We start from the raw sequence: 16,874 nt of genomic DNA, 5'->3' as shown, positions 1-16,874 counted from the left end.
ACGAAATACGACAACAAGTACAGCAATAAATGTGACTGAGTATCTCAACCCATGGACTAACGGAAAATTGCTTAATATCAGCTAAGAATTTGAGACCGATCATTTCGTTGCGTGAGGTTTGAAAACTATACGGTTGAATTTCTGAGATAGTGCAACAAAGGAGTACAAAAGATAGCTGAGAAATAAATAGAGGACATTTATTTAAGGTTATATAGTAGCAAATAAGCCCTCGGGCACAAATATTAAGTCAAAATTGACCTTGCTTCGACGCTACTATGAGTCGTCTTCAGAATTAGACTAACTGTACTAGAACATTAGGTATATAGTACATTAATAAAATTAAATTTTGTAATGACTCGAAACGATGCAGTACTTACAAGTCACATATTAAAAAAGATCTCGGCCGGAAAGGCGACGTCATGAACACTTATCAGATGGCGAGCCGCTAAGGGCTGCTCGTACTGTGGACAGGGGTTGCAGCTATGTTCAAAAATTTATTTAAGGATTGAAAAAGTTGATATGGAAGAATGTTCTCTAAGGAATACTTTAGAGGTTAACAAACGGTTCCGCCTTTCTTCCTGTGTAGGCCTATTGACCTCATCTGTATTATATTATTGTAAATGTACCTTAATGCTGACTATATACAACTGCAGCAAAGTGCTAACACTAAAATGATTGCTTCCTCTGTTTGGCCTGTGATCAACATCAAGAATGGTTCAATACTTGGATCTCAAACTACATCCGACTACAGCTAGCAATAAATGCTTGCATAAGGTATATGTGTAACGTTCGGTTGTTTGGTAATGTTGTCCTTGTGCTTAGATACTGTGATGCTAGCAGGAAGGCAATGCAGTTTTTCACTAGTCCTATATCCTTTATCAGTTTCGTAGAAACTCATCTCCTCAACATCTCTTCAGAACTTTCAAACACGCAGCATCATTCCATAACTGAACTACAAGTTCTTATACGTCAAGCATCTTGGCCGAATAAAAGTGTAACTCTAAATATTTCTTTATAACAAACATACGTCTTCTGGAACATTCTGTCCAAAAATCTTATTCTAATACTTCTCCTGGCTTCATTATTGCAGCACCTTTATTGAAACACCTAGGCTGTCCTCCTCTTGTGCAACACCGCGCAGTTAACCATGTTTCAGCTTTCCCATCGATACTGTTTTGATTCTTTTCTCCGCCATCTCGTCTAATGTTACTTTTCATTTTGGTAACACTCTGTAGTGACAGTTCCCTGTTATTCCTCCTTCTTTCTAGAAACAAATAACAATGTGCGTATAGTGAGAACTTGCAAACTGTAGCTAGGTCCTGTGAGAGAACGTATTTCCTTTCATTCATTGACGTTGCTGACTCCACCATAAACAGGTCTTTCACTATAGTATGCGAGCGAAACAGAAAACCTCGAACATAATTCAACTCCTCTAATATACAGTTCTTAGGCAAACTGCAACTGCCCAGTAACCTCGAAGCTGTGCAGACCATTGTCTAGCAGACTTCAATGGATTTCTTTCTGATGTGGAGATAAGCTAAGGACTCTATAAGATTGAAGTCGATCTCGAATACAGTGTAGAAACATAATGAGTTTTACGTGACTGAACATAGAAAGAAAAAGGCACGGAAATACAAAAATAGAATCTAAGACAAGGAAAGATCATTGCACCACGAAGGAGTAATCCAAATGGGACAGAAATCAATAGGCCTGATGTTCATGTACAGACAAACAAATGATAAAAAGTCAGAAAATTTTGTGATTTATTCATGATATCAAGCTTCACAAACTGACGAAGTCAATAACTTCTGGTCCACTTCTGGCTCTTATGCAAGCAGTTATTCGGCTTGGAATTGATTGGTAAAGTTATTTCATGTCCTCCTGGTGAATATCGTGCAAATTCTACACAACTGGCGCGTTAGGTCATCGACGTCCAGAGGTGGCTCGAGAGCCCTGCCCTGAATGCTCCAACCATCCTCAATTGGGGAGACATCTGGCGAACTTGCTGGCCAACGTAGGGTTTCGCGAACGCAAAGACAAGCAGAAGAAACTCTCGCCATGTGCGGGTAGGCATTATCTTGCTGAAATGAAAGCCCAGGATGGTTTGCCATGAGCGGCAACAAGACACGGCGCTGAATACCATCGACGTACCGCTATGCTGTAAGGGCGCCGCCGATGCCAACCAAAGAGGTCCTGCTACGAAACGAAGTGGCAACCGAGACCACTACTCTCGGTTGTCAGGTCGCGTGGTAGGCCACAGTCAGGTTGGCATTTACGACGTGATTATAGCCGCTCGACTGGAGTTAACAGACTTTCAGCGTGGAATGATGGTTGGAGCTAGGAGCATTGTACATTCCATTTCGCAAATCGTTAACGAAATCACCGTTCTGAGATCCACAATGTCAAGACCGTGACGAGAATGAGCCTGCCGAGAATGTCAAAATCAGCCACTACCCCTCACCACCTCAGCACAGACAACCCAGTGGCCGACGGCCTTCACTCAGAGACCAAGAGCAGCGTGACAAGTGTAGAGGTGTCAGTGCTAACAGACAAGCAACAAGTAATAACCGCAGAAATCAATGTGGGAGGTACGACGAACGTGTACTTTAGGGCAGTGCGGTGACATTTGGCTGTGGCAGCACATACCGATGCGACTGCCTTTGCTAAGAGCGCGACTATATCGGTTGGGCCCTAGACGACTGGAAAAACATGGCCTGGTCGGATGAGTCCCGAATCAGTTGATAAGAGCTGATGGTTGGTTCCCAGTGTCACACAGACACCAAGAAGCCCTGGAACCAATTTGTCAAAAAGACAGTGTGCGAGTTTGTGATCCCTCCATAACGGTGAGGGATGTGTTTACATGCAATGGACTGAGTCCTCTGGTCTAATTGAACCGATCATTGAATGAAAATGGTTATGTTCTGATACTTGGAGACCATTTTCAGTCACTCATTGACTTCACGTTCCCAAACAGCGATGTATGTTCGCAACTGGTTTGAAGAACATTCTGGGAAATTCGAGAGAGATCGCCCATCATGAATCCTAACAAAAATTTATGAGGCATAATCTAGATCTCAGTTTCTGCACAAAAGCCTGCTCGGGCAACACTTTAGCAATTATAGAGGGCTGCAGATTCAGCTTCGCTCAGTATTTATGAGGGGATTTCCAACGACGTGATATCCAAAAATATTGAGATGCGCGGAAAAATACCTTTGCTCCCAGCAAACGTCTCCTGACAAAGGAATTTGTGATTATCTTCGAAAGTTCGTGTTTATCTTCGGTTTGACATGGTCCATACACCGACAAGACGTTATACAGGGATGTTGCCTTCTTAAATTTCTATATTGTAATCACTGCACATAGGCTACATATTCCTCTGTAAAAAATTCACACGTTTCCTTCTATCAGTTCTGCAAGAAATTTTAATTGTGATCTGACCCTGACTACAAGATCTTGAAAACCATTACCTTCGTTTTACCAGTAGCACACCTTCCTGTTGATTTATGTACTATATATATATATATATATATATATATATATATATATATATATATATATATATACACCTTACAGTGAAAATTACACAAGCGTCAGTGGACCTAATATATATGCATGTCAAAGACTTACCAGTTTTCATTGTTTGCAGTACAAAATACGGACTATACGAGGTGGATTTCGACAGCCCTAACAGAACCAGGACGCCGAAGGAGTCTGTATCTCTCATATCGGAGATCTACGGGAGCAGAGAAGTGCCTGAGGAATACTTCCGCTATATTGTTCACTGAATTTGTTACTACAACTTGCGTTGTTCTCTGATATATACTGTATTTCTGTAATGAATAAATGAAGCACTATGGCTCACTCTCTTAATCAATGAAGTTATTTTCTTGAGTGTTAATGAATGCATTATGCAAAAGCACTACGCTTTGTTATTCAGATTTTCATATGTTTTTGTACTTTGTATAGCAAACCACAACTAGAAACACGTGTCACATCAATCCACGACAACATATTGACATTTAAAGACGAGGCACAGCAGCGTATATGTTACAGAGCCAACAGTGTTTTCAATTACAGTTTCTTTGTCTTGTAGGTAATTCATGAATCTATACTAAATCACTTCTATGGAAATTAGATATGGCCCATTTCATTTGGCATGGACCTGCTTTTAATTATTTCGTCATCGAAACTCAGATATAGTGCCACGTCCTAAATTACAACCAAGTAGAAAAGATGAGCAAAGAAAAAAGAAGCGGGATGGCAAGGAGAGACGACCTGGCGACCAGTAAGTTAAGATCAGCTGCTCATGGAAGCTAAGGTTGCTTCGAACACCACAGTGTCGTGCGCCGAGAGGGGGAGTGCAGGACACGTAGCTACGGTAACAGGGGTCTTATGTCAGTAGACTATTGTCTGAGTGGAAGATAATGAGGGCTGCCTCTAGACCTCCAACTAATGCTGGCCTGCAAGCTGTAAGTGCTACAGAGCACGGAACACGGTCAGGATGATTAAGTAATTGGGTAGAAATCTTTAGAAGTCTCCTCTGCCGTACAGCTTCAGAAGGCTCCTCTGGCACTAATTATCAACGAAACTGCTCATTAATAGCCCCTATGCAGCTCTACAAGACATCTCGGTAGCAAAGACTGGTACATAGTTAGTGGAAAATAACAAAGTCCAGCTACCGGCGCCCTGCGACATGCAGATTTGTTGCTCTACCTTGGGTACTGACGAGCCCATACTTATATGGCTCGTGTGGCTGCTTCCCGATCCACAGCTATGTACACAGTGCTTTACCATTAACATATATAGTTACGACTTGCAGCTCGTCCTGCTGCCCCGGTTGGCCTTTGCATAGTCACGCATTCAAGAGTCGACGCCCCCCTGTTTCTCGCCAGGTACCGCGAGGTTATTTTGCGTTGCTATCTCGTTCAAACCCTGTGACAATGTTTCGGGGCTCCCTTGGCCGGCCACAGAGGAACAATTCCTGAATTTTTCATTAAAGTCTATGGTGCACGGAAGTGCGGTTCGTAACGACAGTCTACCAGTTTTCTCCTCCACCGTCCTCTGCAAGGACCAACAATTTAATGTATATTTTCCATGTCTGTGGATTATCACACCGCTGATAACGATGTACAACAAACGGAAGTCTTATGGTCAACTAGGGCCGAATTACAAAAAATTTAGATCTGTCACTGACCCATACACACACCAAGATTACCTGAGACAAACATAAGATGATCCTAGATGGCGGTAGTGACTCTAAACGGCCTGCACAAAAGAAAAACATTCTTTTAACTGGATCAGAGCAGGGTATCGGGCGTTAAGGAAAATTTGCCGGACAAGCACAGTTCGCTGATGTAGCTATTGCCGTAAGGCGGCAGTCAGTCTCGTTGAGCCTTTTGTGCTGAAAAGCGTTGCTACTGGCCAAGTTATTCCTGCGTATATGAGTGAATTTGTAACTAAAACTAGACAAGCTTAAAATCTTACTCACCTGAGTCTCGCTGGACGTCATTCATTTGTGATATTTACCACTTAAAGCAGTAAAGCTGTAAGCTGTAAAGTCGACTACATTGGAAATAGCGCAGTGTCACTATTTATTTTGATAATAAGCTGCACTAAAGCCAACGGCCTGTCGCAGTGGTAACACCGGTTTCCGTCAGATCACCGAAGTTAAGCGCTGTGTGGCTCGGGTATCACTTGGGTTGCTCACTGTTGTCGTTGTTCAGACAGCTTGTGAACACATGAAGGTGGTTTCGGAGGTGATGCATTCAGCGCCATAGCTACCAGTTGCTGCAAGCAACACACACCAGACACCAGGAGAGTACCAAGCTGGCAAATGGAGAAGACGAACCGCAACATGCAAGAGCATACAACCATCGCACTAAAACTCGGAAACTGTCGTACTGACTGGCAATAAAAAGCAGACCTGCGGTTGCATTAGATAGCCGATGCTGACTAATAATCGTATGTCTGATTTTGTTGCTGAAAACAGTATTACAGCAGTTGATACCTGAATCCTTCTCTCTCTCTCTCTCTCTCTCCCTCTCTCTCTCTCTCTCTCTCTCTCTCTCTCTTTTTTTTTTTTTTTTTTTTTTTTTTTTTTTGCATTATCGTTCTGGGGCAATGTAGCGCTTCTCAAATGAGGGCAGCCTCTGAGACCACTTGTACGTCTGCTATAGAAAGATGTCTGTTAGTCATGGAGGTATTTAACCACCAGCTGACTCCTTCATAATGAGTACGAAGTTAATAGTCACTCAGTCAGTCGCTTTTCTGTAGGAAACATTTCTGCCTTCATCTGAAGTATTTTAAGAAAAATTTGGTATGATGTAACCCTATGCACTGACCACAAATACTATTATGATTCCTTAAAAATTGTCTTGCGTCACGCGTCAATTCTTATTTGAATAAGGTGATGATTTTAACACTGATACGTTCCCAGTCATAACCTTTTATTTGGCAATGTTGCTGTCAAGCAACAATTAAATTGAAACTTCCTGGCAGATTAAGACTGTGTGCCCGACCGAGACTCGAACTCGGGACCTTTGCCTTTCGCGGGCAAGTGCCCGCGAAAGGCAAAGGTCCCGAGTTCGAGTCTCGGTCGGGCACACAGTTTTAATCTGCCAGGAAGTTTCATATCAGCGCACACTCCGCTGCAGAGTGAAAATCTCATTCTGGGAACAATTAAATTGCACGCTGTTTCCTGCAACTTGTTTCAGATTTCGTCCTTGGATGGGAAATGGTGCTTGCCAGCAACATTCAAGTTCTCATGTACAGTATTATTCTGTTGGCTCTGGTGAGAAGTTTCGAATATCTCTGTGCATCCTTCGCAGACATCTTCCAAGGTTATGTGAGCACCAGTCATCAGTGTAGCGATTTCATTCGGTTTTGTGGCACTGTCTTGAACCGTGCAGTGAAAATTACGAACAAAAGAAAATATGAGGCCTTGAAGGTAAGTTACTATACATATATTTCAGCGAATTCGTACCTGGGACACTGCAAACGGACTATTCTTTTCTGGGAAGTGGAAGCCTAGCTTTGACTATTGGATGGACAACTAGGACAGAAGAAGAAAACAGCAGCTTTTGTGAATGATATAGGACATGACAGTTTCGGTCTCTGATCAGAGCATGGGCCCAAAGCTGAGATTTAGACTTTGCCCTCAGGGGTAGTTGCCCGTAAAATGCGGAAAATGTGGAATTGTTCTGTGCTTTGTAGCAAAAAGGAATTGTTTTAAGATATTTCGCATGGAATAGTAGAAAATCAACCATTTTCAGCTACAGGAACATAGCAAAAAGTAATTGTTTTACGATATTTCGCATGGAATAGTAGAAAATCAACCATTTTCAGCTACAGGAACATAGCAAAAAGGAACTGTTTTACGATATTTCGCATGGATAGTAGAATATCAACCATTTTCAGCTACAGGAACAACATTATAGTTCTTTTATTGTAGGTTATCATACACCTATTGCGGGCGATGATACAGGTAAAATTGTTCACATGTCAATAAGTATCTAAGTTAAGTAACTTAATACTTTTTCTTCACAATATTTCCGTGTGTGCCAAATAAGGGGTTAAAGAGTAACAAAATTATGTATGGCTTAATCAAATAAACTCTGAGACCAAAAAATGATTCATTGAAATATATGTTTGGAGAACGCCACGGTAATGGTCCGAATCGTGAACAATAGGGTGGACAGAAGTGAAATGATTAGGAGCCTCTAAAACGTGTTACTGGAGACTGCTGAAGAACATATGGACTGATCGAAAACGTAACGATGTTCTGCAATGTATTGCGCGTAGAGGCGTCTAATAAGTGACATACAGAATCTGAGAGATAAATGGACAAATATATAGTCCGATAGTAATCGTTGTTGAAAACTGTGGCTGAGAGAATGATCTGAGGAACGAATTGCATGGAGCAGTACTTGATTTCAGTGTGTCAGTCACATAGTTGTGGGAGTAAACGGATACAACACCTTTATAGTTACGCGTATATGCAATAAACTAAAACGAAGATAATACGAAACCAAATTAAGAAATAAATCTGACTCTTTTTCAGCATGACATACCATAGCACAACTTCTGATAAACCTGGAAGTTCCCTACGTAAATCTAACTTAAATGTTAGCCTTAGAAAAGAAAATAGTTTGAGACAGTGGGTTTGACAACGGCTCATGAAGGAAGATTATATAATTACACACCGCTGTGTGTAATCTAGCCGAGACTGGGCTAGTGATCCGGGGGCTAATAATGCGGAACCTGCAGAAGTATTCTCCTTTAACCCTATCTCTCAGCTCAATTTTCTCTCAATAAATTCTCAGGTTAACACAAGCATTCACCTCCGTTCACATCTTTATTTTCTCACGTCCACCAAATAAATGGAGCGAAACGAATTCTAGTCTCTTCAGCAGCGACAAGATTTTTATAAAACTCGACAATCACCACACTGCTTCAGCTATTTAGAAGTAGAAGACAAAATTCAATACGAGGAAAAAATGTTCACAGAATGATCTCTATATCATGAAATTCATTGATATTATTTTTCAGTTTCTTCAGCCCCTAATACTTCAGTTTCCACTGTCCATCTTCAAAAAATTGAAAATCCCCTTCAGTAATCAACTTCGAATACCTGTCTGGTAAAATGACTGGCGTTCTACGGATCGGAGCGTGGAATGTCAGATACTTTAACCGGGTAGGTAGATTAGAAAATTTAAAAAGGGAAATGGATAGGTTAAAGTTAGATATAGTGGCAATTAGTGAAGTTCGGTGGCAGGAGGAACAAGACTTTTGGTCACGTGAATACAGGGTTATAAACACAAAATCAAATAGGGGTAATGCAGGAGTAAGCTTAATAATGAATAAAAAAAATAGGAGTGCGGGTAAGCTACTACAAACAGCATAGTGAACGAATTATTGTGGCCAAGATAGACACGAAGCCCACGCCTACTACCGTAGTACAAGTTTATATGCCAACTAGCTCTGCAGATGATGAAGAAATTGAAGAAATGTATGATGAGATAAAAGAAATTATTCAGGTAGTGAAGGGAGACGAAAATTTTATAGTCATGGGTGACTGGAATTCGAGAGTAGGAAAAGGGAGAGAAGGAAACATAGGTGAATATGGATTGTGGCTAAGAAATGAAAGAGGAAGCCGCCTGGTAGAGTTTTGCACAGAGCATAACTTAATCATAGCTAACACTTGGTTCAAGAATCATGAAAGAAGGTTGTATACATGGAAGAATCCTGGAGATACTAGAAGGTATCAGATAGATTATATAATGGTAAGACAGAGATTTAGGAACCAGGTTTTAAATTGTAAGACATTTCCAGTGGCAGATGTGGACTCTGACCACAATCTATTGGTAATGAACTGTAGATTAAAACTGAAGAAACTGCAAAAAGGTAGGAATTTCAGGAGATGGGACCTGGATAAACTGAAAGAACCAGAGGTTGTACAGAGTTTCAGGGAGAGGATAAGGGAACAATTGACAGGAATGGCGGAAAGAAGTACAGTAGAAGAAGAATGGGTAGCTCTGAGGGATGAAGTAGTGAAGGCAGCAGAAGAACAAGTAGGTAAAAAGACGAGGGCTAGAAAAACTCCTTGGGTAACAAAAGAAATATTGAACTTAATTGATGAAAGGAGAAAATATAAAAATGCAGGAAATGAAGCAGGTAAAAAGGAATACAGACGTCTCAAAAACAAGATCGACAGGATGTGTAAAATGGCTAAGCAGGGATGGCTAGAGGACATATGTAAGGATGTAGAGGCTTATCTCATTAGGGGTAAGATAGATACTGCCTACAGGAAAATTAAAGAGACCTTTGGAGACAGGAGAACCACTTGCATGAATATAAAGAGCTTTGATGGAAACCCAGTTCTAAGCAAAGAAGGGAAAGCAGAAAGGTGGAAGGAGTATATAGAGGGTCTATACAAGGACGATGTACTTGAGGACAGTATTATGGAAATGGAAGAGGATGTAGATGAAGATGAAATGGGAGATACGATACTGCGTGAAGAGTTTGACAGAGCACTTAAAGACCTGAGTCGAAACAAGGCCCGGGAATAGACAACATTCCATTAGAACTACTAATCGCCTTGGGAGAGCCAGTCTTGACAAACGTATACCATCTGGTGACCAAGATGTATGAGACAGGCGAAATACCCTCGGACTTCTAGAAGAATATAATAATTCCAATCCCAAAGGAAGCAGGTGTTCACAGATGTGAAAATTACCGAACTATCAGTTTAATAAGTCACAGCTGCAAAATACTAACTGAAGTGTTGGCAGAAGTACCAACACCTTGTTGTTAGAGGAGGCCGAAATGCACGCTAAGCTCACGCAGGCTGGCGTGAGGTCTGAAACAGGATACGTAATGAATGCTATAAAGAAAAGTACGTAGCTTCTGGAATACTTAACTTTAATCCACATTTGTAGAACATCACTCTTGATGATACATTAATAGAATCTCAATATCTATACTGGTAATGGCGCCTTGCTAGGTCGTAGCAAATGTAGCTGAAGGCTATGCTAACTATCGTCTCGGCAAATGAGAGCGTAATTCTCAGTGAACCATGGCTAGCAACGTCGGCTGTACAACTGGGCGAGTGCTAGTACATCTCACTAGACCTGCCGTGTGGCGGCGCTCGGTCTGCCATCACTGAAAGTGGCGACACGCGGGTCCGTCGTGTACTAGCGGACCGTGGCCGATTTAAAAGCTACCACCTAGCAAGTGTGGTGTCTGGCGGTGACACCACAATAACGGGAATTCTTTACAGACGAATGGAAAAACTGTTGGAGCGGACCTCGGGGAAGATCAGTCTGAATTCCTTACAATTATTGGAACACGTGAGGCAATACTGACCTTACGACTTATCTTAGAAGAAAGATTAAGAAAAGGCAAAGTTATATTTCTAGCATTTGTAGACTTAGAGAAAGCTTTTGACAATGTTGACTGGAATACTCTCTTTCAAATTCTAAAGGTGGCAGGGGTAAAATACAGGGAGCGAAAGGCTATTTACAATTTGTACAGAAACCAGATGGCAGTTATAAGAGTCGAGGGGAATGAAAGGGAAGCAGTGGTTGGGAAGGGAGTGAGACAGGGTTGTAGTCTCTCCCCGACGTTATTCAATCTGTATATTGAGCAAGCAGTAAAGGAAACAAAAGAAAAATTCGGAGTAGGAAATAAAATCCATGGAGAAGAAATAAAAAACTTTGAGGTTCGCCGATGACATTGTAATTCTATCAGAGACAGCAAAGGACTTGGAAGAGCAGTTGAAAGGAATGGACAGTGTCATGAAAGGAGGATATAGGATGAACATCAACAGAAGCAAAACGAAGATAATGGAATGTAGTCGAATTAAGTCGGGTGATGCTGAGGGTATAAGATTAGGAAATGAGACACTTAAAGTAGTAAAGGAGTTTTGCTATTTGGGGAGCAAAATAACTGATGATGGTCGAAGTAGAGAAGATATAAAATGTAGACTGGCAATGGCAAGGAAAGCGTTTCTGAAGAAGAGAAATTTGTTAATATCGAGTATAGATTTGAGTGTCAGGAAGTCGTTTCTGAAAGTATTTGTATGGAGTGTAGCCATGTATGGAAGTGAAACATAGACGATAACTAGTTTGGACAAGAAGAGAATAGAAGTTTTCGAAATGTGGTGCTACAGAAGAATGCTGAAGATTAGATGGGTAGATCATATAACTAATTATGAAGTATTGAATAGAATAGGGGAGAAGAGAAGTATGTGGCACAACTTGACAAAAAGAAGGGACCGGTTAGTAGGACATGTTCTGAGGCATCAAGGGATCACAAATTTAGCACTGGAGGGCAACGTGGAGGGTAAAAATCGTAGAGGGAGACCAAGAGATGAATACACTAAGCAGATTCAGAAGGATGTGGGTTGCAGTAAGGACTGGGAGATGAAAAAGCTTGCACAGGATAGGGTAGCATGGAGAACTGCATCAAAACAGTCTCAGGACTGAAGACCACAACAACAACAAACAAAATGACTTTAAAATCATTATTGAGCTCCATGCAAATTTTTTCACCTTATCTGGTGAAACTGCAAAAAGGTGGGAATTTCAGGAGATGGGACCTGGATAAACTGAAAGAACCAGAGGTTGTACAGAGTTTCATGGAGGGCATAAGGGAACAATTGACAGGAATGGGGGAAAGAAATACAGTAGAAGAAGAATGGGTAGCTTTGAGAGATGAATTAGTGAAGGCAACAGAGGACCTAGTAGGTAAAAAGACGAGGGATAGTAGAAATCCTTGGGTAACAGGAGAAATACTGAATTTAATTGATGAAAGGAGAAAATATAAAAAGGCAGTAAATGAAGCAGGCAAAAAGGAATACAGACGTCTCGAAAACAAGATCGACAGGAAGTGCAAAATGGCTAAGCAGGGATGACTAGAGGACAAATGTAAGGATGTAAAGGGTTATCTCACTAGGGGTAAGATGGATACTACCTACAGGAAAATTAAAGAGGCCTTTGAAGAAAGGAGAACCACTTGTATGAATATCAAGAGCTCAGATGGAAACCCAGTTCTAAGCAATGAAGGGAAAGCAGAAAGGTGGAAGGAATATATAGAGGGTCTATACAAGGGCGATGTACTTGAGGACAGTATTATGGAAATTCAAGAGGATGTAGATGAAATGGGAGATACGATACTGTGTGAAGAGTTTGATAGAGCACTGAAAGACCTGAGTCGAAACAAGGCCACGGGAGTAGGCAACATTCCATTAGAACTACTGACGGCCTTGGGAGAGCTGGTTCTGACAAAATTCTACCATCTGGTGAGCAAGATGGATGAGACAGGCGAAATACCCTCAGACTTCAAGAAGAATATAATAATTCCGATCCCAAAGAAAACAGGTGCTGACAGATGTGAAAATTACCGAACAATCAGTTTAATAAGTCACGGATGCAAAATACTAACGCGTATTCTCTACAGACGAATGGAAAAACTGGTAGAAGCTGACCTCGGGCAAGATTAGATTGGATTCCGTAGAAATGTTGGAACACGTGTGGCAATACTGACCCTACGACTTATCTTAGAAGCTAGATTAAGGAATGGCAAATCTATGTTTCTAGCATTTGTAGACTTAGAGAAAGCTTTTGACAATGTTGACTGGAATACTCTCTTTCAAATTTTAAAGGTGGCAGGGGTAAAATACAGGGAGCGAAAGGCTATTTACAATTTGTACAGAAACCAGATGGTAGTTATAAGAGTCGAGGGGCACGAAAGGGAAGCAGTGGTTGGGAAGGGAGTGAGACAGGGTTGTAGTCTCTCCCCGATGTTATTCAATCTGTATGTTGAGCAAGCAGTGAAGGAAACAAAAGAAAAATTCGGAGTAGGTATTAAAATCCATGGAGAAGAAATAAAAACTTTGAGGTTCGTCGATGACATTGTAATTCTGTCAGAGACAGCAAAGGACTTGGAAGAGCAGTTGAACGGAATGGACAGTGCCATGAAAGGAGGGTATAAGATGAACATCAACAGAAGCAAAACGAGGATAATGGAATGTAGTCGAATTAAGTCGGGTGATGCTGAGGGAATTAGATTAGGAAATGAGACACTTAAAGTAGTAAAGGAGTTTTGCTATTTGGGGAGCAAAATAACTGATGATGGTCGAAGTAGAGAGGATATCAAATGTAGACTGGCAATGGCAAGGAAAGAGTTTCTGAAGAAGGGAAATTTGTTAACATCGAGTATTGATTTAAGCGTCAGGAAATCGTTTCTGAAAGTATTTGTATGGAGCGTAGCCGTGTATGGAAGTGAATCATGGACGATAACTAGTTTGGACAAGAAGAGAATAGAAGCTTTCGAAATGTGGTGCTACAGAAGAATGCTGAAGATTAGATGGTTAGATCATATAACTAATGAGGAGGTATTGAATAGGATTGGGGAGTAGAGAATTTTGTGGCACAACTTGACTAGAAGAAGGGACCGGTTGGTAGGACATGTTCTGAGGCATCAAGGGATCATCAATTTAGTATTGGAGGGCAGCGTGGAGGGTAAAAATCGTAGAGGGAGACCAAGAGATGAATACACTAAGCAGATTCAGAAGGGTGTAGGTTGCAGTAGGTACTGGGAGATGAAGAATCTTGCACGGGATAGAGTAGCATGGAGAGCTGCATCAAACCAGTCTGAGGGCTGAAGACCACAACAACATCTAGTGTTCAAATATTTACACCCAGTAACCTTGTATAAAACATTTACCTCCAGCTCACTTATTTTTTAAATCTCTTTCGAGGCACTTACGTTGTTGAGCTTCGTGAGTAGAGTCTCCATTTTCATAGGGAAAAAAGTAGGCGATTATAATTTCGTTGTCAAAAAGTGCAAAACATACCCTACAAAACATCTTCGACTCAGTGATCACAGAGCTTCAGGCCTCTGCTTTCTGCACGCCAACTCAGCACGGCGTCCCCTTCGGGAATTAACAGAGCCGCTCCATTATTCGGGTTGAAACACGCCCATGGATGGCGATAAGTCGTTCAGAAGCGAGGATATAAAATGTTCTGTCAAATGGCTAACTCTTCTCAAACCACTGACGCTTGATGACTTCATGAGATAATGGCAAAAACCTTCTGCCTACGTACTAGGTTTCGAGCTGTTCGAAGATTATATATATGTAGTTTGTATTCAGTGATGAAGTACTTTCGAGAGCGAGAATGAGACATCTAGCGACTGAAGTTGAAATTTAATTAGTTCATACTAACGCTCATAGATGTCTTTATTACGCTTCGTACAGTTCGATAAATATAATTTGCTTCAGGTCAGAATTTGACTCTAAAAGTCGCTAAATCCAGTTGCTGTAACAGGACTGCAGAATACGCAAGGAGGTAAACTTCTGACGATGTGCGAGCAGTGTAGATATAGGAGTGAGAGGAGTGAGACAGCAAAACAAGTTACGCAAATATTTCCTTGTGCCGCTCAGCACAGCGCGTGTTGAGATGGTCAGTTATCTTTATCAACGACCGGAGGTCAAGAAGGAAGCGTACCGACACAGACCAGATAACTTCAGACCGCTCCAGGGGGAAGGAGCTGTTATGCAGCTGACACTGCTAAACAGATTGACTTTCAAAAATTCTCAGCAAGTATTCTGTGTTGCGAATCATAAGTCACTTTCTTCTTACCATACATAATCACGTATGCGACTGTATTGTTTGTAACATTTTCGTTGAAGAGTGCGCATAGTTTCATCGTTGTTTTTTGAGTGGTTAGGACATTCATTCTTTTGCACATATTGATCACATAGATCGGGTAATTTTGAATGAAGATGAGGATTCACGTTCACGTCGTTGCTTAAGTGCGTTATTCTCTTAAAATCTCTGAACGCTTCGTAAGCCTTCAAGAACCTATTTGGTGGCTCAAGATTCCACAATTATTGAGGAAAAACTTCGTTTCTTACATTTTTAACATAGATATTCTGCAACTTGACATGATAGAACAACGAATAATCAAGCAGCTGATTGTTCTTTCGGTTGGTTTGGAAAACAACGAAGATGAAGCAGGGCATGTCAAATTCGGCAGAATTGTGGTAGTTTATGATGTCCAGATCAAACTTTAGTTTTTCCTTATAACGCCTCTTCTTTTTGATGATTTGGTTTTATTTATACTTGGCCTCGGCTAAAACTCGGCGACAGTCGGTAGAGTGTTGAGATCGTTATCAAGTTACGAAGACGACGTTACACAAAATAACAGTACTGAACCGAAATGTCGACGTGCGTGAGATATTTACTTCACCAAGAATCGTAGTTAATCGTTCGTAATCGATGTTTAACTGATTAGTGATTAAATATTAATGATAAAACCAATACAGTCACATCCACAACAAATTCCCTACAAGCTGGTCATAATTTCAAGTATGCAAGAAGTCATAACAGCGGGCTTGTTATTTGAATCTTACCTCTCCATTAGGTTTTATTACTGCTAAGAGTGGACTACTGTATTCCGAGTTGGATGGTGCAATGATACCCCATTCCTACATTCGTTGAATTTCTAACCTTACAGCTTCACGTTTTGGCCAGGGTACAGAATAAGTTGTCTTACTATAGGTGTCATGAGGTTTCACACGCATTCTATATTTAAATCCTTTAATCATACCAGGGTGACTATCAAAAATCGGAGCATAATCATGTAACAGCTCTGATAGTTCCTGTCGCTGTACGCCAGAGAAACTTTCCGATTTATTTATTTTATCTCATATAACCTGTTCAAGATCTGAATTGGTATCAGCTACTGACATGTTTTCGGTGTCATACGATATTACATTACTATAATCACTTATTACTGATAGATTCTGACAATATTTATCAGGAATCCTCATTTCTTTCAATAGAGACAGTTCAACAATTCCGTTGCCTGTGTGCAAAATACATACTCCCTTTTTTATGTCGATGACTGCCCGGTTGTCGCCCAAATAATCCCACCCCCAAATGCAAGGTACGGATTAAGTCTTAATAATCAGGTAGATTCTTATTAGTCTTTCCTCCTGAGTACATACACTCCTGGAAATTGAAATAAGAACACCGTGAATTCATTGTCCCAGGAAGGGGAAACTTTATTGACACATTCCTGGGGTCAGATACATCACATGATCACACTGACAGAACCACAGGCACATAGACACAGGCAACAGAGCATGCACAATGTCGGCACTAGTACAGTGTATATCCACCTTTCGCAGCAATGCAGGCTGCTATTCTCCCGTGGAGACGATCGTAGAGATGCTGGATGTAGTCCTGTGGAACGGCTTGCCATGCCATTTCCACCTGGCGCCTCAGTTGGACCAGCGTTCGTGCTGGACGTGCAGACCGCGTGAGACGACGCTTCATCCAGTCCCAAACATGCTCAATGGGGGACAG

General features: G+C 41.2%; 1 protein-coding gene across 1 annotated transcript in view; it reads left to right on the top strand.

The window, feature by feature from the left end:
* Window positions 1–3,799, top strand: part of LOC126095184 (myrosinase 1-like) — a 43,466-nt gene extending 39,667 nt beyond the window's left edge. The window contains exon 11 of the mRNA XM_049909917.1: window positions 3,647–3,799. Within this exon, the coding sequence (XP_049765874.1) occupies window positions 3,647–3,785 (139 nt within the window). The 3' untranslated portion in view covers window positions 3,786–3,799. The remainder of the gene's footprint in view (window positions 1–3,646) is intronic.
* The last annotated feature ends 13,075 nt before the right edge of the window (window positions 3,800–16,874 follow it).

The sequence above is a fragment of the Schistocerca cancellata genome, chromosome 8 (assembly GCF_023864275.1).
Source record: "Schistocerca cancellata isolate TAMUIC-IGC-003103 chromosome 8, iqSchCanc2.1, whole genome shotgun sequence".
Classification (NCBI taxonomy): Eukaryota; Metazoa; Arthropoda; class Insecta; order Orthoptera; family Acrididae; genus Schistocerca; species Schistocerca cancellata.
Note: the sequence above shows the minus strand (reverse complement) of the source record. Positions and strands in the feature narration are given on the sequence as shown.